The 24,725-nt window shown below is 43.6% G+C and overlaps 2 protein-coding genes across 2 annotated transcripts in view; both read right to left on the bottom strand.

Moving 5' to 3' along the window:
- The window catches only part of KDM1A (lysine demethylase 1A), a 34,363-nt gene extending 25,706 nt beyond the window's left edge, over positions 1-8,657 (bottom strand). The window contains exons 1-2 of the mRNA XM_033158055.1: positions 8,274-8,657; positions 4,264-4,429 (exon numbers count right to left, since the gene is read on the bottom strand). Of these exons, the coding sequence (XP_033013946.1) occupies positions 4,264-4,429; positions 8,274-8,642 (535 nt within the window). The 5' untranslated portion in view covers positions 8,643-8,657. The remainder of the gene's footprint in view (positions 1-4,263; positions 4,430-8,273) is intronic.
- Positions 8,658-10,180: 1,523 nt separating this feature from the next.
- ZMPSTE24 (zinc metallopeptidase STE24) lies at positions 10,181-20,924 on the bottom strand. Its single transcript, XM_033158056.1, has 10 exons — positions 20,713-20,924; positions 18,556-18,702; positions 16,265-16,351; positions 15,718-15,834; positions 15,243-15,395; positions 14,412-14,553; positions 13,606-13,793; positions 12,447-12,551; positions 11,389-11,532; positions 10,181-11,043 (listed from the first exon to the last, which is right to left on the bottom strand). Exons 1-10 carry the CDS (start codon positions 20,833-20,835, stop codon positions 10,819-10,821), a joined length of 1,431 nt encoding a protein of 476 aa, XP_033013947.1. The 5' UTR covers positions 20,836-20,924; the 3' UTR covers positions 10,181-10,818.
- Between the last annotated feature and the right edge of the window lie 3,801 nt (positions 20,925-24,725).

A 24,725-nucleotide genomic window follows, 5' to 3' on the forward strand; every position in this document is an offset into this window, starting at 1 on the left:
CCAGCGAATAGTAGTCCGGGGTAGCACCTGTCTGTCATAGACTGACTGGATGCAGAGGAGTGATGAGAGGCATCAGCTGGGGAACCCCCAAGGGAAGAAGGCTCAGAGGAGGAGGCACAGAGGAGGAGGAGGAGGAAGCTGAAGAGTTAACAGGGTTTAGTGAGAAGGAAGAGTCTGTGGCAGAGAGCAGTCCACAACAAGAGGCAGAAAAGGAGGCTGGAGAGTAGGGGGGGGGCATAGGGGCAGCAATGAGTTAGGCTGGTTAGGAAACCAGGCTGAAGATAAAGGAGCCTCAGATTGCTTGGAAAGGAACTGGGGGAAGAGGAGACAAAAGGAGCTGTGTGAAGGAGGAGACCGTCAGTCCTTGCAAATAGGGGCAAGTTCTATCAGGAAGGATAATCATAGAATCTCAAGAGTTGGACCTTGAGAATCATCTAGTCCAGCTCCCTGCAATGCAGGAATATGCAGCTGTCCCTTAAGGGGACCTGCATCCTTGGCATTTTCAGCACCATGCTCTAACCAACTGAGCTACCCAGTGTTGCTGTGCTCTCTAGGCCTGATCTCCTAAGCTGTCTTGTTTCTTTGACTAAAGAGTTAACTTCACTGAAGCTGTGTGAATTATTTCTGACCTGCTCCTGGCACTGTTTCACTTTTGCTCTCAGTCTCCCTTTTTAAGAGGGGATCACAATAAAATACAGTGGTGCCCCGCTAGAAGAATGCCTCGCTAGACGAAACTCGCTAGACGAACAGCATTTGTCTAGCGGAAGCTGCCCCGCAAGACGAAAAAGTCTCTGGGGCTGCTTCGCAAGACAATTTTTTTTTTAGCGCAAAAACCTCCGCACTCCATTGCCGCTTCGCTAGATGAATAATTCGCTCTACGAAAAAACTCGTAGAACGAATTATTTTCGTCTAGCGGGGCACCACTGTACAAGGGCCATATGGACATGTGTCTTTATTATGCTTGGAATTTTTTAAGAACGGATATTATCCCCCCGCCCCATTTTGCCCTTTTTAGTTGCCAATAAAGTAATAGAGAGAAAAATTCTATATGGGCCATGAAGGGGTAGCACAATGAAAGACGCATGCACTAAGAAAGGAATGCAAAGGCAGTGAGGAAGCACAGAAGACAGGAAGAGTCCTGGGACTTGGCTTCCTGCTCAACAGTGGTACTCAATCTGATTCCTCAGCCACAACAGTTACTGGCTACTGACATAAAAAATGAAAACAGACCATAGGTAAAATGTGTGCATGCGTGTGTAACAATTCTTTCCATTCTATTATGGAAAAGTGAACTAGCAGATTGCACTGTGTGGAAACGCACACATTGTGCCTCCCGCAAACTCCAATTCTAACCAATTAAAATGACCAAGGAAAAACGTATAAAATACTCAGAAAGAAAAGAGCAGAGGAAGCAATGCTTAAACCACAGACTAGCCAACTGTGTTTTGCATGGAGCTAGCATAGAATCTGAACCCAGCTCTCCCAGCCCTAGACTGGCACTCTATTACCACCACACTGGTTCTCAACCAAACTATGTCTGAACAAAAGTATTCTGTACCATTAACTTCATAACAACCTTGTAAGAGTACTCTCACTTCAAAGTCAACATATTTCATTTGCATACCATTTTTGTGGCGGGGAAAATATAAAAGCATGTGCTTGAAATAAAACTATCGAGTTTAACTTTTTGCTGGGCTGGCAAAAAATAAAAACATTCCGTAACGTTTCTCTCTAAAACAATGTTCACACATAGGGAAATGACACAAAATATGTTGGGGTCTTAAAAAACAAAAATATAATAAAATATACCTTTCAAAGTTCTTTAAGTTTATTTACATGAATATAAAGTTTTGATTTATTTCTGGCAAGCTCCAAAAACCACAAGAATGCAGGTGGAGAGTTTAAAATGTTTTATTCAGATATTTCGAAACAGCTTCTCTCAGTAAATCACAAAGCAAATTTATGTTCCATACAAAACAACTCACTTTTCTAATTCTAGCTCTCCTGCCTATCTGCAGAAAACTGAAGTGGTCAATAATTTCAACATCTTGCTGTCCTATTAACATAAGAAGATGGTTGTTCTTGACAAAAAAGCCAAAAAAGAAGTCCCTATCTCAATAGCCTGGTTTGCACAACACTACAATTCCCATCATTCTTGACCACTGGTCCTGCTAGCTAGGGATGATGGGAGTTGTAGTCCAAAAACAGTTGGAAACCCTGGTCCAAGGTCTGGTTCAAACAAAATGTGGAACCAGACCTTGGCTTAGCTCAGTGCAGCGTGTCAGCAAAAATAACTAGGGAGGCAGCTTTGAGTTCCACTTCAGGAGCCTGCACACTCTCACTAGGACATGGTTTGGCTTAAGAGTGGCGTGCATTCCAGGGCAGTATGAAAAGCAATGAGGTTGAAGATTTTACCATTTTAGGCTGACATGTGATTAGTTATCTGCTATAAAAGGAGGTCACTAAGAAGAAAAGTACAGGTGAACTAGTGTAGGAGTACAGATATGTAGCACTTTGTACTAAAGCTGACAAATGTCTAAAATGAATAATGGGGAAAGAATGGAGCCTTAAAGTGGGGAGAAAATACTCATAAATTTGAGATAATGGATTTGATCCAAACTAAGTTATTTATTTACAACATTCATTGCACTAAACCCTTCAAAGTCAATCTAATTTAAGTCATTACTAACTTGAAATCAGTGAGCAAATTCAACTAATTAGGTTGGACCAAACCCAAAATATTTCTGTTTATAACTGACAGCAGAAAGGCACTGAACATAAATACAGTTGTACCTTGGTTCAGGAACACCTGGTGACTTGACCGTTGGTGGCTCCCGAACGCTGCAAACCCGGAAGAGAGTGTTCCGGTTTGTGAACGCTTTTTGGAAGACAAACGTCCGACGTGGCTTCCGATTGAGTGCAGGAAGCTCCTGCAGCCAATCGGAAGCCGCATCTTGTATGACTAGTCCATTTTCACAGCAAGAGGCACAAACATCCACTTCCCTCTTCACCAGAGGAAGAGGAAATGTCCTTAGGTTCTACTCCATGAAACTGAACTCTTAGCAGATGTGAGCTATGAAAAAAACTTGTGGCAGAGAAAATTATTGACAAAACTATCCAATTGCAGAAGACTTGCATTTTGCATGAGATGGACATCTCTCCCCTTTTGCAACAGATGACAATGACATGTAACAAGGAAGGTAAGCACATGGATCTTTCAAGTATTAAGTCTACCTACACAAGTTCAATTAGAAAATATTTTGTCTAAAACCTACTTAACTGGCTTAAAACAAGCTGTGCTCACTCAGCTGATGCCTCCTCCTCAACCCAAATAACAGAGCCAGGACATCAATGGCTAAAGGATTGCTACAGCTCCACTTAGGCTTCTCGTCAGCACCTGCTCAAACTGTGAGGAAGTGTGCTATGCAGAATGAATGCAATTTGCACCTCCCCCAAAGCACATGATAGTATGTCAATTGCCATTTTGCATTCATACTACCATATCATCCTACAATTGAAGCTTGCCATAGGCAGCTTTAGAAATACAGAGGGCATACTCTATGTCAGCCAGCTAGGAACTTCCTCAGGGTGCAGCTTTGGCTCACAACCACTAATTCTTACAAGCTGGAGGCAGTATTTTAGGAATGGACATAAACGAGACTCTTTTCTCTCCTCAAGCTATACGTCTGATATTTAATAGAGGGAGATCAAAGCTACAACTAGATTCACACAAAAATAAAAGTGGCCCTTTTATTGAGAAATCAAGATTCACAGTAGTTTTAGACCAGGTAGAACCAGTTTTATTAACAGGATTAAAGGCATCTGAACCTGTTGCCAAGTAGCTAAAATGTACAGGGGGAAGCCCAGAATACAAAAGAGAGAGAGATGAGAATGACTCAATTTAACAAAGCAAAGCTAGAAAATTTTATCAGCCAATTTCTGGGATTCTTCTCAACAGACCACAGAAAGATGATTGCGAGCATACAAAATCTAAGGCCAGGTAAGGAAGCAATGGAGTCAGTAAAGTCACTCTATTAAGGATGTTAATCTGAAGATACGTGTTCAAAGCAAATAATACTTTCCAGGGTCACATTAATGCTGCTCATGTGTGGCCTATCATCCATACTTTCTGCATGGCATTCAGTCCTTAATGCCATAGCTAATCTAAGCTAAACTCAGTGGAGGGGGAGTGTCTGTGCAACCATATTGCCTTCAAATGTGCAAGACCATTGTTGTCCTGCTGGATGGGGGCCCTTTACTCACCAGATGGCTCTTCTGGCTCACTTTCATTCTCTTCCTCAGGAGGTGGTGGGGGAGGGGGTGGAGGCAGCTTTTTCTCTTTTTCTGCTTTAGCATTCCTTTCTTCTTCAGAGTAATACTCATCTTCAGAAAGGTTAGCAAGGCTTTCATCCATTTCTCTATATTCCACCTGTAAGCAGAATGCCCCCCCCCAATACAATCAATACAGAACAAGCAAATTGGCACAGTAGTGTGATTCGCATAACAAACTTTTATAATGAATTCTCATGGGTAAATTGAAGGGTTCACTTTAATGCAAAAGTGAGGAATCTGTGGACTTCATGTTGTTGAACCCCAAAGATGATGGGGGTTGTAGTTCAGCAGAATCTGGAGGGCCAAAGGTCCCTCACGCTTGGGTCTATACCTTGGTCAACCTTTTCAGTTCCAGGACTTTTAACTCAAACATACATTTGGGGACCCATTTCTTTTTAATCTTTTACTATACATTTGCATGGTGGTAGTGCTCCTGTTGCAACCCACCTTAGATCAGGCTGCAACCCACTAGTGAAGACAGTGCCATAACGCATTATTGCCTGTTTGTGCACTCTACAATTTGCAATTCTCTTTTTCTATGAATAACCCACTATCCACTGAAAACCTCATTTCATCCACTTAAATTAAAAAAATAAAAGCACACTATATTTCACTCTAACATTGTCCACATTAGACTGCTACAGTCCATAACTTAGTTTTTTCTGTACAGTGCAATTAGTGTTTCCCAGCAGTTATTAATATACTTAGAAAATACTGAAGAACCTTTCTCAGTTATACTTCTCAGCCTAGATTGTAGCAGGACAACAAATAACCAATGCACACCATAAATATCACTGTTCCAGGAAATTAACAAACATATTAAAAAATAAAAATCTAAGAGCTTTCCCTCAACTACCACTAAGTTCTCCTCCTAGATTTATCAGCTAATTTAGCACAATCTTTTAAATAACCTAATCTAGTGAAAACACAGTCTGCTTCAAAAGGTACAGAAAGCTCTCTCCAATACGGCACTACTATACTGTACTGCAATACTTAAGAGGGGCACTTCAGCCAATGAGAGCAGTGACTGTGAGAGTAAAACATATGGTGCTGCATATACAGCAGACATAGGCAAACTCGGCCCTCCAGATGTTTTGGGACTACAACTCCCATCATCCCTGACCACTGGTCCTATTAGCTAGTGATGATGGGAGTTGTAGTCCCAAAACATCTGGAGGGCCGAGTTTGCCTATGCCTGGTATACAGCATTTTTACATACAATATGAACTGCATCCTGCATCACACACACGTCCCACCCCAGAAAAGAATCTAGCCTGCCTTCAGTTTCCCCTTGAGCTGCTACACTTATCATGTTTCACATGTGACAATTGACACACATGGCAGACGTCTGTATAGGAAATAAAGCATATTTCATTTTTTTAATTGTGTATAATAGTAGCATACATATACTGGGAAGTCACAGCAGTGGGTTAGAAAAGCTAGCAGTCAAATGGTTCCTTGGATCTGGGTTGTGGGCACCAAAACAGAATGTCTAGTTGCCATTTGGGGGTCGGCAACACTTTTTATTATTTTGATAATCATGAAAATAATTCACATGAGTGGCAAATTGTTAATATCACATTTTAACAGAAATTGTTAATATATGTTTAATTTGGTGTTTACAATAAAAATATCTGTACCATACTTTAGTTTTCAAAACACTCCACTCTTTATTGTTAAACTTCTTAACATATTGTCTATCCTTAACAAGGCTTCAAAGTACATACATTTCAGTAATCCTTGAGTGTCAGCCAGGTGCAAAATGCGCTTAACACCCTGCTAATTTTGAACCCTGAGTGAGAGTTTATTTTTACCACTTCCTATCTCACATACATGAGCAAATTTTAAACCAAAACAGTCTACATGAATGTTGCGTGGTTGTCCCTCCCACCAGACGTCAAGGAAATAAACAACTACTGTATCTGACTTTTAGAAAACATCTGAAGGCAGCCCTGTTTAGTTGTTTTTAATGTCTGATGTTTTATTGTATTTTTAATACCGAGCCAGATGGGCGGGTTATAAATAATAATAATAATAATAATTATAATTATACGTCTTTAACTGAATTTTCTGTGTCTGTAGTTTTTTGAATTTATTTGGTATATTTATTCTGTTTAGCATCCCCACACACACCTGAGAATAGCACTTCACAAAATGGATGAATTGGATTCTAATCCACAAAAGCTTTATGCCATAAAAATGTGTTAGCCTTTGATTTCACATTATGTACAGTCTATGTACATTATAATGTGTTTTGAAGCTGTTTTCTTATAACGATCTGTACAGGTTCCGTAGCAACCTAAGTCACATAAACTCAAACTAAAGTAGGCTACAAGTTATTTATGAAACCCAACAAAGGCATAGGATTCCAGGAAGGGATGGAAAGCATTGTTGAGCCTCACAAGTGCAGCTCCAACTCCTATGCAGCTGCTGCTAGCCATCAAGAAGGAGGCACTGGGAGAAAGACAGCAAACGGGTAATTTATGTTTTCAAAGCCATCCCAAAATTCAAGTCCTGTACTCACGGTACTGTACAAACTGATTCAAGTAAACTAAATAATAATTCTTTTTAAGTTTTACAAGTCAACTACAAAGGACTAACTGTAAGCCCTCATTTCAAAAAAGCATTCCTATTTGTAAGCCATGCAGAGAACTCAGAATAGAATAGGGCCCAAATTAATCAATGCTAAAAACTAGTCAAGCCATGTGTTACATACTTCCTTGTATTACAAGCCTTTCCCTGTATTAAAGAAAGTAGAACCCTCAAGTCTTGATGATCACATAATGAAATCAACGTCTAATTGTTAAATATATAATGCTCTCCCAAGCTATATTCAACATCTTCCCTGTGCATCTACACGATATAAATATACACATATCAAAACATATTTCAAAGCTTTATTTTATCACAAAGGATCCTTTGTGTTAGAAAAGCAAGAGCCAAAAAAAAAACACCTCTTCATTTTGTTAGGATCTATTTCCCTTCCTTATTAAGATGGCTTTGGGGCATTTACTGCATTGCACACTATTAAATCTGCTTCTGTAAAACAAAGGTAGCAGTCTAGCCTACACATTAAGAAGCAAACAATAAATGACATTCATTAGTGCCTTGCAACATGGGCTCTAGCTACTCTCACATTAACTTTGTGTACCGTTTTGGGGGGAAATTGTAATTAACAATAATGGATAATCAATATACATACAGCAGAAGGTAGTATATGCCCAAGAGATACCAGAGGGGTAGCAATCCAGCACACACAACCCACACAAGCAAGCCCTGCAGACTGTTTGTGGCCTGTTACGTCAACCAGATCCCAGCTGCATATGATATGAGCTTTAACCTATACAAACCTGTGCCACAAAAACTGCCATTCTTTACGGTGTGCGCCCGCCTCCTTAAATCCTTACGTGTGGGTTGTACCACTTTAAATGCTGACATCTCACTTTTGTATCTTTTTGTTTGGACTCCGCCAATCTTCTACTTATTGCATTTATTATCGTTGTTGCTTCACTCCCCGCTTTTTCCCAGATGACCCGTGTGGATAAAATGCGCGCTCCCATTTCGGCCCCACAGCAACCCTGAGAAGTAGGTCAGGCTGAGAAACAGCCTCACTGGCTGAAGGCCACCCAGCAAACTTCACGGCTCAGCCGGACTGGAACTTACAGGCCTGCCCGGCCTTTACGTTTCTCCTTGCAGGAAGTAGCCTCTCGGTTTCTGCTTTAACGTGCAACAAAAGTAATAAAAAATAACAAACCACTAACCCGCCCAGCTGCCCGCTTTTTTGAACCTCCACCGTTTTAAAGATAATAGATTTCCTCACAAACCGGTTCGTGGGAGATCTCGCACGGGACGACGCCCGGCCCACCCAAGCCAGCCACGCCGCCGTCCCGGGTAGGTAGGCCCCGGTGGGCGGGAACAGCGGCCGGGGAAAGAGCACCCACCTTGGCCCGCTTCCGGCGGCTGGTCCTGCGGCCCTCGGGGGTCTCGGCGATGCCGGTGGTCTCGGAGCCCCCGACGGGCCCCGGCCCCGCGGGGGGAGACGGCTCGGACAAGCCCCCCGGCGGCGAGGCGCGCGGAGGCTCCTTCTTGCGGGGCGTGCGCTCCGAGGGCCCCGAGGGCCCGCCTCCGCCCTCCGAGGAGCCCAGGGGGCCCGACAGGGCCGGCGGAGGGGGTGGCGGAGGCGGCGGGGGTGGAGGCGGCGGAGGGGGTGCCGGGGTTTCGGCAGAGCCATCGCCCGCCGGGCCGCCTGAGCCGCCGCCGCCGCCTACCGGAGCCTCCGCCGCAGCCGCTTTCTTCCCCGCAGACAGCATCGCCTCAGACGAGCCCAGTCAGTCCGTGGGACAAAGGCGTCCCCCCGCGCGCGAGGAGGCGAACGCGACGAGAAGCTCCGCCCCTGGCGGCGATGCGACGTCACCGCCCCCGACGCCCCGCCCCCTTCCTACGAACGGTGCCGAGGTGGCTCGCGCGACTCCCAGGAGGAGGAAGGGGCGGGGTTCTTGACCAGCGAACCGTTTTTAGTTCTTTAGCGGCCGCCGTAGCACGTGCCGCTGGGACAGCCGCACTCCCCTAGAATGCGGCTCTCCGCCTCTCAATTAACATGTGATTAATTCTGTAATTTTAATAGGTTTTATATATGAATGTAGTTTTTATCCTGGCTACGTTTACCCCCTTATGTTATTAGAGGTTCTTATTTTTACCTGTAAGCCGCCTGGAGCCCCCGTTTGGGGAAAAGCCTGGGCGGTTTACAGCATATATAAAACACAATATAATTGGAATAATCGGTGGATGAATCAAAGTATTTGATATGATGAGACTATTAGGCCCCCTTCCTGAACGTCAGTAGTAGCACACTTTTTGGGGTGCTGCAAATCTTTGGGTTTGTGTTACAAAATGCTGTAAAACACTTGGCAACAGTTTGGAGTCCATTGGAGAAAGTTGGATTTTGAGTGGTATTAACTAGGAAACCAGGTTTGATGTATCACCAGTTTGGAAGGGATTTCAAATTGCAGAGTTCATAGTTAAGGAAGCTGTAAGTTTGTGATCGACTGTTGGCTATGCCCCTGCTGCATAGGCCAATGACAAAGGCCAGACTAGTAACTGCAGAATAGGAAGAAAAATAAATATCTAATGTTTAATGCAATTAAATTAAGCATATAATTAAAACCTAAATATACATGTTTAGTACATGCCAATTATCACAGCACCATTGAGCACAACAACCAGAGTGCAGCTTTGCATTTTATCCAGCAGTATGCAGGGTTTTTTTTTGTTTTGGTTTTTTTGAAGTAGATTTGTTTCCTAGCAACTATACTTAAAGTAGGATAGTTCCAGCTGTTTTGGTGAGAATAGAGATGGTATGCTAAAAATCCAAGAGTTACGAGTCATAATTATTTAAATGGCTCTTGAAACTCTTGACCTACATAACATGAAACAGGTAGCCTTCCTAGAGCACAATGTCACCTTTTTCTGGCAGTACTTGTGTGCATTGAACAGCTAAATGAACAGGCAAGGCTCCCACTCCCCACTTTCTATAGTGCCATAGTAGAGAAAGGAGCATGTTGAATTGCTGCCTATATGATACAGACAAGAGAAACAAATGAAACAGGAGATAATGGCAAGCCGCCACATCTAGCACAGCACCCACTTTAGGGATTGAATATATGACTATTCAAATATGCAAGTCAACCATGTCAGTTTCTTTTTTTCTTGACAAAAAGTATAGCTTTTGTTACATAGTTATTCCTCCAAAACCCCTGCTATCCAGAAAATCAGTGGGTAGGGGGAGATGAGACCACACAAGTTCCAAACCATCATCATACACACAATATATGGGACACACATAAACAGGATGTTTCATGAGCTGCAATTTATTCTCCATTCCCCATACAGGGAGAAAGGTGACTTTATTTTCTCTGTAAAAAGTAGCCTTTTCATTCATTGCAGGTATGAACTTGGACCTAAAGGGGAAAGTTCACACTTTCAGTCCAGAGAGCGTTTGGTTTAAATGCTTGAAATCCAACGGTCAAAAGGGGAGGGGGGGAAGGATAGTTATCCAGGATCAGACCCCCTCATTGAATGAGGTAGGAAAGCTAGAAGTTTATCGTACTGTAAGAACACCCAGACAAACTGCTTAAAAGGTACAAAAGTCACATTCAAAGCTTTCACAAATTCAAGCATGGATACTTCAGGCTGTGACAAGTAAAACTTTCCCCTCAAGTACTGCTTTGTTAAGATTTTCAGATAAAACTTTACATATTTCATTCCTTCCCAATTCAGTCCCCGCAAGGTATTTCTCTTTAAAATTCAGTTCCGTAAATTGGATACAGGATTTTTGGGCGCTACTTTCAAATAAGGTGAACAGCACATGTTGCTATGCAGAATGGTGTGCTCAGGAATGGAATGAATATATATATATGTATAGATGGTTTTTAGAAACTGGAAATTTGTTTTGGGATGGAAGCTCCTTTGAGCCAGTAGTTATTTCATTCAGTCTTGCTTCGATTGTTTCAGTGCTTGAAGTCTTTCTAACAGTGGAGGATGAGAATAATGCCACATTGAAAACAACCAGTCTGAAACAGGAAATCCCAGATTATCTTTGTTTAACTTGATCAGAGCGGAATACAAGTCTGTAGCCTTTCCAAGATCCTTGGCAAATGCATCCGCTTGAAATTCAAATCGCCTACTTAATACAGTTAAGCAGAAGGAGAGTACCTGTAAGGGAAACAATACAGGAAAGTTACATTAAGAACTCGGAACATGTTTCAGAATCCTCCAAACCACAGCCTCATACCCACTAGCCTTCTGCATGTTAAAGACGGCAAAGACAATTCTTTGAATTGTATACTACTTCAACAGCTTCTGGGTGTGAAGCAGTTTATAAATCTGCAAAATAAAAACAAAAAAATACTACACAACTGGTGCCACTGAGGAAACTTTTAAAAAATGAATCAGAATACCGACAGCATTATTGTGGGATAGGAGGGTTTAAGTCAGCAAAGAAACTACTAGCATTTCAGCAATGATGGCTTGAGTGTGAAATCAAAAGCAGAACTTTACCTCATTATAAGGAGAGAAAATAAACTGAAAGATGATCAACAGGCCTATCAGGGTTGGCTGAGTATCATAAAATCCAAAAGCTGCAAAGAGCTCCCTTCGACCAATCAACACAGCAAATAAAAAGAAACACAAGAAGGAGTTCATCTAGGAAAGAAAAAAAAACAGCAGCATGTGTTGCCTTAATGATTTGTTAGCAACCTTTTTTATTTGTAAAAGTATTTATATACCACCCTCTCATAAAATATCAGAGCGGTGTACAACAATATATATAAAAAATTACTAAACCATTTAAAGTGGTGGTATGGGAGCAATCATTAAAATTAGAAAATGTGGAACTGCATAGAGTTGTCGGCATAAAAAAGCCTTGAATAGGCACCTGAAATTCAAAAGCGAAGATGCCTGCTTGGAAGAGTGTACTGTAGCATGGGGCCTGTGACACTCAGTACCCAAATTCTAGTGATCTCAGTGATCGGGCTGGGATATAAGGGCTCAGGCGGGCCTTAAGATGTCCCGGACCCAAGTTATTCATGGCTCTGCAGATCAGCACCAGAATCTTGAACCTGGTCCAGTAGCGCAGTGTAGATGTTTTAAGAAAGGTATCACATGCTGTTAGCCATCTGCCTGCATCAGCAGTCTTGGCACTGAATCCAGCACTAGCTGGAGCTTCCACACCTGGGACCAAAATACAGGTAAATACATCCCCAACCACTGTGGCTTATAACAGCTTCTGAGGAATACAGTGCAGGGGAGAAATAGAGAAAAGCTAACCTCCACCCCAATGGCACCTAAGCACTGATGCAGTCCATTTCCACACACACACCCCATCTCCTGGACTGCTTTTAAAGTCTTAAGAGGGGGAAAGTGGGAGATCAATCAGATTTCTGTGTAATGGGCTGCTCAGCTCTAAGTCACCTCTCCATTAATACCCCTCCCCATTTACACTCTAGCTTGCCCACCTTCCTTTTCACTGCATCCATAACTAAAGGAATGGCGCTGCATGTCAATATAAGCACACTGAAACAAAACCCATGGGAATTTCCTCGGTGCTTTCTGCTCACCTGGCTGATGACGATGTTTTTAATCGTGTGGCCAAGTTTCCAGTGCCCCAGCTCATGACCCAGCACAGCCAAGACTTCTTCATTTTTGCAACCTTGCTTCTTATTCTAGAGTAAAGGGGGAGGGGAGAGAAGGAACATGTTATCCAAGCATGAGCAAAAACAACCTTCCAAGCTCACAAATGCAGGACAGGAAGCAGAAATTATTCACATGATACTTTGTGAATGGCTTTCCTACTCCTGGGTGCTTTTTGACCCTCTTTTGACTCTCTGGGTCCTTAGTCACCCCCACTGCACAATCTAATCAATCCCAGGGGGTCAATACTGGACACTTTGGGAAAGCCCCTTTTAAATTTTGATAGTTTGCGTAACCAACCCTGGGACCATAGTACTGTATCTGTAGGCCTCCTGTCAGGGTTACCCCTTCCAAGATGGCTCATAATATAAATATTTACAAGCATATTATCCTAATGCACGGCAGAACACATCTAGCCATAGAGTAACAGCAACAGCTCAAAGTGGCATCAGAAAAATAAGGTTGTTCAAAAGTTTATTTTAAAATAGGGTTTCCCTAAAAATAAATAGAGAGGAAGTTCCTGGGAAGAGATCTACGAAGTAATGGAGCTACTGCAGAAAAGCTCTGGTTGCTCAGAGCTTTGTCCTAAAAAGAAATGTGCAGAATAGCAGGTAACAAAAGTTCATAGCTACAACCAATTATGAGCCACATTCTGGTTTTGGGGTTATTGCAAAAATGGGAAACCATTCTCTCGCAAGTGACCTCCCAGGGGCTGTGTGGCAGTGGTGGGTGTGGCGGGGGAACATAGGTGACCTCTCTTTGTGCAGAAGGCTACATTCCACCCATGCAAAAGTCATCCTGGCGAGCCAGAAGCTTTATAACAGTACTCATTCCACCCATGCAAAAGAATGTGATGAGGGCACAGAACAGGGTCAGTGAAGGGTGTGGCCTGGGGATAGCCCTGGGTAAAAGCCACCTACAAGCACTTTAGCATTTATTGCCAAGGATCTGATATGCACACTTGCACTCCCTTAACAATTGCCCTTGCCTTCTTTCCAGTCCACCTAGGAAATCTTAGATCAGAATGACTGCACCTTAGTGATATAACCTCCCCACCCCACCCCCACCCCCACTCCAGACGCTTACCTTGGCTTTAGCCTTTGCCTCGGCATCTTCCCCGTCTCCTCCAGCCACCTGGTTCTCTGAGCCAGGCTCCTCAGGGCGCTCTTTGTTAAGGGCAGAATAATCCTCCAAGAGAGTGTCAAACAGCACAATACGCTTGTTCTTGAAGAAGCCATAGAAATAGGCATTGCTGTGGGAAGACCGTTTGGAACCTGGGGCAGGTGGGAGAAGGGTGGGAACGAAGTCACATCACAGAAGCAAGCAAGTGAACATGTCCCCTTTATCTTGGGGACAGATTTTAAGTGGGGAGGTAAGTCCACATGAATCTGTCCTTCAGCCAAAATAGTCAGCTGGCCCAGCCCTTGGAGGTTAGGTGGGTGACTATTGTTGGCCACTGTGAGAACGGAGTGCAGGACTAGATGGGCCTTTGGCCCAATCCAGCAGGGCTCTTCTTATAAAACACATCTCCTTTGATGGTACCCTGTAATGGTGATCCTTCTGTACCTCCCCAGGAAAGCATATTGGCGCCATTGCATGTTGTCTATACTGTTAGTCCAAGGGCGATAGTCAACTAAGTAATACTTGCATCCACAGGCTTCAGTGGGTCTACTCTACAAAAAAGATTGGCAATCACCCCAAATTTTTACAATCTAAAATGGACTATGGTAAATATGGTAAAACGATAAATATGTAAGGTTGTAATGTATTGTAAGGGTGTAATGCATTTTAAGTTGCGTTGGGGTTGGTTCTTGATAATATATTCTGCTGTTTTCCTATCATCACGAGCTGCCTTGTGACACGTGCTGCCCCAGAGATGTATGGACTCTCACCTTCCACCACATACACTTTGGTCAGAGGAAAGTCTATGTTCTTTGCCATCTCCTCAATCTGCTGCTTCAGCTCTCCTTCAGGGAGTGGAATGAATTTATCGAACAAGGGAGCAATGTAGTCTGCATAGATTGTGACAAGGACCTACAGTGGAGCACAACTGTTAAAACAGAGACACCTTAGGCCACTTTATTCATCGTTAACATTTATCTCCAGGAATGTGCAATACAATGTCAAAGGCACTTCTACATCAGAGAGAATTGCAATAATCCAGCCTAGAGTTACTAATGCAGTGCTGGGGCACCTCAGGTCCGGATATCATTGTCAACATACTGATGACACCCTGCTCAAAATTTCCTAATGACCGCCTTCAACAGCTTCTTTTTTGGTGGGGGGGGGATCCATATACACTGCAGTGGGCCCCAAAAATCCTGTTGGCACCCCTGCCCTTCTGTCACACACAGAAGAAACAGCCTCCTCTAAAATGCTGCTTGGTATATTTTAAAATGTGTATCAAACTTGAAACATCAACTGCCTGATTAATCAAGACACATTTTCATTTGATTTTTTTAATTAAATGTTGTAGCCAGAGATTGAATAGTGCTTAACCTGGACTAGATTGTGCCCTCTGCCACATCTGCCAGGATAACTAAATAAGAATAATTTAGTTAAACTGACCTGTTAGCAAAGTTACAGTTTTACAGGGCAAGATGGAAAGGAAACCATGATAAGCAGACAAGCCGTTTTGGTGACTGAGACAACCAACCCCGCCAATTTAATCAGAGTTATAGATGCAGCAATTGTGGACACAGCGGACTGCATCACATACTCACCAAAGAAACTACTAAGGTGAAAAGCCATGCATAAATGAAGAAATAGTCTCCACCTATTTTAATGATGTAAAGTAGGAGCGACGTTACTGGCAGCAGGATACACTGGGTCACTATAAACTTCTTGATTGCATCTTTAAAAAAGAATCCCAGAGTCTGCAGAAGAAGAGATAAATTAAGATGAAGTGTTTGGAAGCCAGCTATGTGCATATATATAAGGGGTTCAAAAATTGCATGCTGTTTAGCCCCACTCAAAACTTATCCAGGCCATTGGGGAACAGTTAGATGAAACAGGAGAATTGGTACAGCAGGCATAGGCCAGCCTGGTCAATGATGGTTGTTGTAATTCAGCAACATTTGGCGGGCCAAAGGCTTCCCAAAGCTCATTTACAGATTTAAAAGGCAAATAAGCACAAATCATACAGGCACAGAAGGAAAACTGCTATCAATTTGGCAGCCAACAAATACTATAAGATACCTGCTGGTTGAAGCCATGTTTTTCCTCGATGACGAAAGTATTATAGAGGCTCCACGGAAGACCGGTGACAGCACTGAAGAGTGTAGCAAGCAGCAGAAACACCAAGGACTGAACAATCTATGCATAAGGAGGGGGGGAATACAAGTCAGTACTTGCCTAACTTCAGACATATTGGGAGGAATTCAATGCCATGCTATTACGATTGTTCCATCAGTGCAAGCATCCCTGCTTTCCAAATGGAACAATCCCCATTGTGCTAGTGGGAGCCAGATGGAATGAGTACCTCTCTCCTCCCCCCCCCCTACTGTTCTGGGGATTATCCCAACGTTGCCTCCATGCCCCGCTTAGGGACTTCCTATAAAGGCATCTGGCCTGCCATTGCAGGAAAACAGAATCCTGAACAAGATCAGCCTTTGGTCTCATTCGGTAGGGCTTTTCTCCTAGGTTCTTGATACTCATATTTAAAAAGGCAAAGGCAATAGCAGCTGGAATTTTATTAAAAATGGATAATTTAGTTACAGGTGGGGTGGGGGACATAGGGACCTACCTCATATTCAGGCCCAAAACCAGCACGAGCTGAAATGTCTCCAGATACAGACCAAAGGAAAGGGATTCCTCCACACAGAAGAATCACCTGTAAAAAGCCAACCCACAGCTTTATGGAACAGGCTAGCCCTGAAGTTTAGGAATCTCATGAACAACAAAATCAAGCCTCTCTCATCCTCTGCCTTTGCACTACCGTAAGAGCACCTTAACATGGGAAGAGGAGATGCAAATAAGAGAACAGAGCTTCTTTCCTGTTAATAGCCGTGAAGAGGGAATTTCAGCCAACGCCGCTTCACACCTCACCCAGCAAGCTGCCCTTATCAGAATCCCCTCTTTGGTACAGCTGTTAGGGAGTAAGAACCATGCCTGCTAGTTCTTAAACTAGCGACATATTTGGTTTTTGTTTTTTTTTAAGCAAACGAGGGTCTCACACTGCAGGCTAGGTCCAGGATCAGCAAAACTGCTGAAGACTACTGCACTAACTCATTGCCCTCTAGTTACAACGGCGTGAATCCAAAGTGGTGCTAAGTCACTCATTATGTTAGCACAAGGCTCCCTCTGTACGCCCACTAAATCTATTCTGGGGGTTCCCCATACCTTTCAGAGGAGATTTGGGGAGAGCATGGGGCACATGCAGGCGGAGGAAGTTGTGCTGTGCAAGCACAACTCCTTGTGCTAATAGAACGAGAGTGCAGAACGAGGGTGCACAGAGCCAGAAAGTCAGTGTTGTGCAGGGGCTAGTGTGTGCTGAGTTAGGATATGAAAAATCTAGCTGCCAATGCCCACTCAGTTGAAGCTCCGTCTGCTCAGTTAAAGTTCCACTCCGCTCACAGCTATCCTTGAAAAAGCCCTTCGGTCTCCCTTCCTTAACTAATCTCACAGGATTTTGTGAAGCAGAAAAACCACTCTGAGCTGCTTGGGGAAAGGCTGTAACACAGCAAAGGTATTAAGAGGCCCCTGTGCCACAGTGCTTTCCCCACTTCAAGAGATGGTTCAGTTAAAACTATCCAGAAAACTGAAATGAGTGAGCCAAGCTACAATGGAAAGCACCCACAAAAGAAATCCTAGTAGTTTAGTGTCTATTTTATTTGTATTTATCAAATGCACCCGTTATCCTTGCCTTCAGGTCAAGAAGTACTTGTAGGGTAGCAGACAATTAGAAAATAAAACCATCACGATTATGAGACTAAAATCAACAAAATGGAAAATGGGGGGGGGGGGTAAGCAGGAATTCACAAAAAAGCAGAAGGCAACTGAATATTATATACAGTATAGCTACTCAGAAGTAAGTCCCACTGGATTCATTGTAGCTTACTCCCAGGTAAGTTGGTATAGGATCATAGCCTAAGAGGACTTGGTAAATGGGTAAAGGTATTTACAAAATTTGGGCAATTTCCTCCCTTACATGGCAAGCCATCATTTGCCATTATATGCAAATCAGCAAGCTATGGTTTGTGCTTGCCTTGCAAAGCACAAACCAATGCTTGTCAATCTGAATATAACTGGCTAACAATTGTTTGCTGCAAAGAGGAAGTGCCGTAGGAGGAGAACTCAGGGCTTACTCATGTGATGTTAAATCATGGTCCATGTAGCAGCAAACCATGGTTTGGTGTCACATCTAAACCAGCTGAGTGTCACAAAGTATAACAGTTTCAGTCTGACCCCAACATTAAATAAGCAGCAAAATCATTAAAGACAGCATGCATCATCTCTTGACAGAAGTATCTCTAGAAAAAGCATTGCACCCCCTAAATTCTGTCACTGGCCGGACAGTGTTCTAGCACAAGGGAGGGCAGAAGGTAGATCTCTGAGTGATTTTCAGTGGATTGGTAAGGATCTATGACTCCCATTTGTTTAATAGCAACAAAATGACTGTCTCTGTCCTAATTGTACTGCTGAAATGAAGGAAGCTTGTGGGGTGGGTGGGGCAGAGAGGTAACCATAAATTAAATTTTATGTTAAAACACTGTGGGTTTCATTCAGCTCTGATACTCAAAACAAATTCCCAGACTCATAATTCTTTAAATCTATCAGTACACTATTTATATGAGGTTCCAGTGATGGATTGTGGGGGTTCTAGTAAAAAAAGGAGGAACCCCACAAGTCTGAAGACTGTCCTAAGATATTGAAAAACCAGAAGATTCTTACATCCTGTCATAGGATTAGGCTTGATATTGTGCATTTTCTGATGCTTAAATGAAAATCTCATTCCCAATAAAGTTTGAAATACTATTTTACATTCTAACTAATAAAGAAAAACCACATAACTTAAGAGGAAAAACAGATACTTACTGTGCCCTCTATCTCTGAGTACAGCCCTGACCAAAAGCTGAAAGCACTTTTATCCAATTGATAAAGGCGAGATTTCTCAAATGTTTCCGAGTCCATGATCGGTCCTAACTCCAGTGGAACATGGGTGGTTGTCCTGTACACAGTCCTCTGAAATATTTTAAACACAGCAGTAAACACAAGTTACCATATACCTTCTAAAGCTCTGTTCTCAGGTGTCACAGGAAGCCTCTCTTCTTTCTATCCAAGGATTGTTGGTGACAAAGTATCCCAAGACTACAAAATGATACAGTGATATTGGGGTCTCCTCCAAAGCCTGGGCTTGCAACAACAAATCAATGGGCCGAAAGAACTAACCTTGTGAGCACTCTTAGCGATGTATGCAGGCAGGGTAGAAATTTTCATACAAGTAAATAAACAAACGCCTACAAAAATAGAAGGCAGAAGCTATGCCTAACAGCAAAATGTGACTTTTGCCAAGAGTAATAGAACATTGAGACGTTTTAAAGTAGCTGGCAGAACTTCCTAGTTCTACTTGACTACCTGATGCCACTTCAATGTTCTCCATTTTCCTCTTCCCTATTATTTGATTCAAGAGTGGGGGAGTAAGAAAGGAAACAGATGATATGAGAAATCTGAGGGTGGTGGTGGCTAAATTCTTGTTTGTCTCTGTAGCTTCAGAATTAATACCATTAATAAAATTAAAATGGGGGGAATCCCATACACTACAACATGCCCTAATTTCCACCACAGATTCATTGTCGTTTCTACAAATCTACATAGCCTTAAGTTACTATGGAAGAAATTTGCACAATTCAGTTATTTGAGACAAACCTTACATCCCATATTTTGAGAAAAGTAAATGTGGCCTTGGGTCTGATTTTATTTTAGTCTCTCAATGATCCTGTTGGTATAAACCAAATTTCAGCAACGTACTGAGAAAATTCCTTAACAATTTTGATACCAGCAGCAGCAATGAGCGAAGTCCAAGAAACCTTTAAATAGACACACCAATAAGGTCTACACACATAACAACCCCGTACATGTTTGCTTGGAAATTAGTAGCACTGTATCCAATGAGGCTTACTTTCTTGTAAGCATGCTCAGAACGGTTGCCTGAATGAATGAGGTCTAATAGCTGCATGGCTGCTCTTATCAACCACTTGCTATGGGTACTTTGAAAGACACAAGTTTGTAGTCTTTGCTCTACTAATTTATTTTAACACTAACACACAATTGCTGTACTAAATCAATCCAAGTACCCTGCTATTAGACCCTGCTATTTTCAAAGTGGGGCACCTTGCTGAGGAGGACACAGAGGGGACAAGGAGGTAATATTAAATAATCACATCCCCTTCAGCACCATATATGGAGAAAAGAAACAAAGGGCACAATGGGGGGTGGCGGAGATGACTATGGCTCCAGCTAAGAGTCCAATAGCATGCAGAAGGCCACAGGTTCTCCATCACTGCTACAAAGAGAAGAGCTAGCAAACCAAAAGCTATTCTATACAGGGAAGACTACAGAAGAGTTAACAAAATCATTTATTGGCTTAGGAAGTGCGGTATTAAAAGCCTTAGATCAGCAGCAATGGATGGGCACCCCCTTCCCAGCTGCCAAAGCAGGGGTAGGGTTGACAGCTGTGAAGAAAAGGAGGAACAAAGTTGTCAGGTCAGGAGGCTGTTATTTCACGCCCACAAATTTAACACCTAGCTTCTCCCCCCCCCATGGAACTTAAGGCAGTGTCAACGTGGCTGCCTCCCCACCCAGGCCTGCTTAACTTCAGCAAGGGAGGGGGGGTCAGGCAACGGGAGAGTCAGCCCTGCAACATTTGACCCAGCCTTTCTCAACCTTGGGTGGCCCAGATGCTCCTGGACCACGACCTCCGCCATTCCTAAGCAAGCGGGACCAGAGGTAAGGGATGATGGGGGGTTGGAAGTCCAACATCATCTGGGGACCTCAGGTTGAAAAAGGCGGGTCTGAAGGGCCAGGAGTTCCCCCCACCCTTGCCTTGACAGCAGCCTCGGGTGCTGGAATCACCCCCGAGGGGGGGGGGAGAGAACTGTGTCCTTCCTCCTCCTCTTCAACGCGGCCAGCTACCAATTGCTGCATCTCAACGGGGGGGGGGGCGTGAAAAGGGAGGGAAAGGTTGTCTCCGACCTGCCGCCAAGCGAGCAGCGCCTCCCACAGGTAGACGGCCCACGAGAAGAGCAGCACCGAGCAGAAGATCCGGCTCTCCAGGGGGGTCTCGGCCCACATATCGCCCAGCCGCTCCGCCGCCATGCTGGGCCCCCAAGCCCGCCGCTCGACAGCACGCCTGTTCCCTCCGCCAGCTTCCTCCTCGGATGACACCGGCACTCACTTCCGCCTGGGGCGCTTCCGGCAGGAGGAGGAGGAGGGAAAGAACATCTTCCTCTCTTCCACTCCCGCCCGCTTCTCTCCATTCAGATAGCCGACCAATCGGAACTGCCGCCTCAGTTCTCGCTCAAACAAATATTGCGGTTCGCGGTGGCTGTCGGCGGAATGTTCCGCGGCTGGGCGGACAAAGGAGGATTAATGGAAATGGGTTAATAGTAGAAGCTGAAAAAGATGCGGGTCTGAACGGAGCTCCTCTTCGTTGCGTCGCAGGAGAATGATGTCATGCGTGCCGCCATCCCCTCACATCCTCCACCCCGCCGCTCCCCCCACCCCAAAAAATTAGTCAATCCCGAGTTGCTCCCCTTTCCCTGTTCTGGTGCGCTTCCTAAACATTTTTTTTTTTTTGCTGTTGCTTTTTTATATGTTTTATTGGTTTTAAAAACTGTAACATAAGTAATCAACAGAAGATAAAGATAAAAATAAACATTCCATAATTTGGGCTTCTTGTAACAATTTTTAGTTGGATTCAACACAACCGCCGGTGCGCCCCACTGTGGTTCCCAGATTTACGTTCTTTATCTGCACACTATACTTTTGTCTCCTCTAAAGGTAAAGGTAAAGAGACCCCTGACCATTAGGTCCATTCGCAGACTACTCTGGGGTTGCGGTGCTCATCTCGCTTTATTGGCTGAGGGAGCTGGCATACAACTTCCGGGTCATGTGGCCAGCATGACTAAGCCACTTCTGGCGAACCAGAGCAGCACACAGAAACGTCGTTTGCCTTCCCGCCACAGCAGTGCCTACTTATCTACTTGCACTGGCGTGCTTTCAAACTGCTAGGTTGGCAGGAGCTGGGACAGAGCAACAGGAGCTCACCCCGTCGCGGGGGTTCGAACCGCCGACCTTCTCATCGGCAAGCCCTAGGCGTTGTGGTTTAACCCACAGCACCACCCGCATCCCCTTGTCTCCTCTAGGTTGTTTCAGTTACATTAATTTTATACGATTACCTTATTCTACGCAGAAAGTAAATCCAGACCTGCCAACAGATTTATATATTTGCAATGTTCTTTTAAATTAACTCTGTATACATCCCACACTCTACTGAATTTTTTATCAGTAACATCTCGGAACCTTGCTGATAATCTGGCTAGTTCTGCACATATTCTCGCAATTTGTTTTGCCAGTCTGATTTGGATGGGATAGTGTCTCCTTTCCAACCTTTTACAATTGAAATTCTGGCTGCTACTGTAGCATACATGAAAATTCTCCTGAATTTCTTTTGAGATTTCATTACTCATTATTCCTGGCAGGAAGGCTTCGGGTTTCTTGGGGGAAAGCATTTAAACATTTTTAAAAATTTGTTATGGATCATCTCCCAAAATTCTCTGATCTTTTATTTAGACGATAGGCTAAAACTCAAAAAACTTGAAGGAATCTGAAATCACCTGACAGACTGGATGCAATATTTCCAGTTGAATGAGACTTTCCAAAAAGATTTTTTAAAAACCAGTTTTCCACAGAACCTTCAAGACTTGAAAAAGATTTGATTCAAATTAAATATAAACCACTCTCTAAAATGCATAGGCTACTCCTTGACTGGGAGGTCAAGGAGGAGGAAGTCAAATCAGTAATGGTGCAGTGGGCCAGGGATTTTGGCTACAACATCCAAATGGAGTCATGGGAGAGCCGTTGGAGGGAAGATATAAAATTCACAGCATGCTATGATGTAAGAGAGAACTGCATGAAAATGCTCTACAGGTGGTATTCAACACCTGTCAAATTGGCCAAAATGATCAAATTTAGGCCAAACACCTGTTGGAAATGCAAGGAGGCAGAAGGCACATTGATCCACATGTGGTGGGATTCCTAAGCTTTTATCAAGATACAAAGAGCGGGATAATGGGAAGGCCTACCCCTGACTGATTTCTGCCTGTTCTCCAGGTTCAAAGACATGTAGCTCTGGAGAAAAGGCCAGAGCACTGAATTAAGGGGGGGAAATGATTTGGGGGGGGGGGAGGCAAGAACCTCATGCAACATTTAACCTGTTTTGGCTCCTGCAGCACAACATCTCATTAGGATCTTAGAAAGGACCCTGAGGATCATCTAGTCCAACTCCTTGCAATTGCAAGGGTATGCAGCTGTCCCAATATGGGGATCAAACCTGCATCCTTGGCATTTCTAACACCGCACTCTGACCAACTGAGCTGTGCAGGCTATATCAGTAACAGTGATAACACACTAGCATTATGGTGAAATGCTTTTGAGGACTAGAGGCCATCAGGTCTGGCTGACAGGTGGGTAAGAGGGGCACATACCCAAGGGGGAACCTTCATCTGATGCACTGTAGTCCACAGCAGATAGGAATATAACTTATACTGAGCTACACCAAAGGTTTCATCCAGCTCAGTATTCTTGGCATCAGCTGGCACTTCAGGATTGCAGGAAGGGGTCTCTACTCTCTACCCATCCAACTGGAGATGCTGTGGACTAAGCCTAGGACCTCCCACACGCTTGGGTCATAACGCAATCCTGCAACATCAGCTCAAAAATAAATCTCATTAAGCTCGACAGTGCCTATCCTCTGAAACCGGCCTGAGTAGAGACATGCATTGTAAATGTACTTGTCTTAAAATGTGCTACAAAAGACCTCGTTTTTGCCACACAGCATACTTAAGACAGACACCTCTCTGGAACAAAGGCGCTGAGACAGAGGAAACCAACCGCTGCCTTCCAGATGTTGCTGGACTACAACTGGCATCATCCTTAACCATTGACATGCTTGCTGTGGCTAATGGGAGCCGTAGTCCAAGAACAACTAGATGGTGCCACATTGACTAGCCCTGCTCTGAGGTTTCAAGGTGTTTGTTCTGGAATTTCAGTTACAGGTAGATAGCCGTGTTGGTCTGCCATAGTCAAAACAAAATAAAATAAAAAATTCCTTCCAGTAGCACTTTAGAGACCAACTAAGTTTGTTCTTGGTATGAGCTTTCATGTGCATGCACACTTCTTCAGATACACATCTGTCTATCTGTCTATTTATTTTGTTTTGTTCTGGAATTTGTCTTCTTCCCTCCTGGCCTCCCTAAAAGCCCAAAGACAATTCCCATCAGTTCCAGCTAGCTACAGGTTGGCACAAACCGACCTACAAAGACTACTAATGGAAGCCATTTTTCTTAAATCTGTGCTGGGAAGAAAAAGGGGGGAAACACTCTGTACAACCATGGCTTTGTTAGGCTTTGATGGCAGAAGAAATGGAAAAGATACGTCCACAGCGCAGACAGAACTTACCAGAGCCTGTTTTTAAGACACCTTGCATATTATATATAACAATGAAGTAACTTTTAAGAAAGCACAAAAATAAAATCCATTTTAGATGTATAAAATTCAGAGCTGTTTTCCTCAAATCATCAGAAACAAGTCACAATACTATGATTGCTCTGTACAATGTGTACAAAAGAGGCTCAGGTACTCCCCCAGGCAAAGCTATTGAAGCTCAAAGTTCGCATCAGTGAGCATGAGAGCCTGTTCCTTTTATTTTTGGTGCTTCTTGGTGTTGCTGTACAGTGTGTTCATTAGCAAATTGCAGGTGTTCCTAGGGCGGAAACTCCCTGCCCATAAATAAACAAGAAGTCCCCAATATGCTGCTTCATAGATGGAGTATAACATCAACTGGCGCCTTCGCTGCACATCATAAAGTATATGGGTATGCTGAATTACAAAATATTAGGCAGAAAATCATATGAGAGCAGGCATGAGGAAGCTTTGACCTTCAGATGTTGGATTATCAACACCATCCAGCCTGGGCAATGGACAAA

Source organism: Lacerta agilis, chromosome 8 (genome assembly GCF_009819535.1).
Source record: "Lacerta agilis isolate rLacAgi1 chromosome 8, rLacAgi1.pri, whole genome shotgun sequence".
In the NCBI taxonomy this organism is placed as follows: domain Eukaryota; kingdom Metazoa; phylum Chordata; class Lepidosauria; order Squamata; family Lacertidae; genus Lacerta; species Lacerta agilis.

Coding starts and splice junctions, on each gene's coding strand:
- ZMPSTE24 (XM_033158056.1), bottom strand. CDS start 20,835: ATGGCGGCGGAGCGGCTGGGCGATATGTGGGCCGAGACCCCCCTGGAG. Junction 18,703..20,712: donor CGCTGCTCGCTTGGCGGCAG/GTCGGAGACAAC, acceptor AAAATATTTCAG/AGGACTGTGTACAGGACAAC. Junction 11,044..11,388: donor TTTTCTCTCCTTATAATGAG/GTAAAGTTCTGC, acceptor TTTCCCTTACAG/GTACTCTCCTTCTGCTTAAC.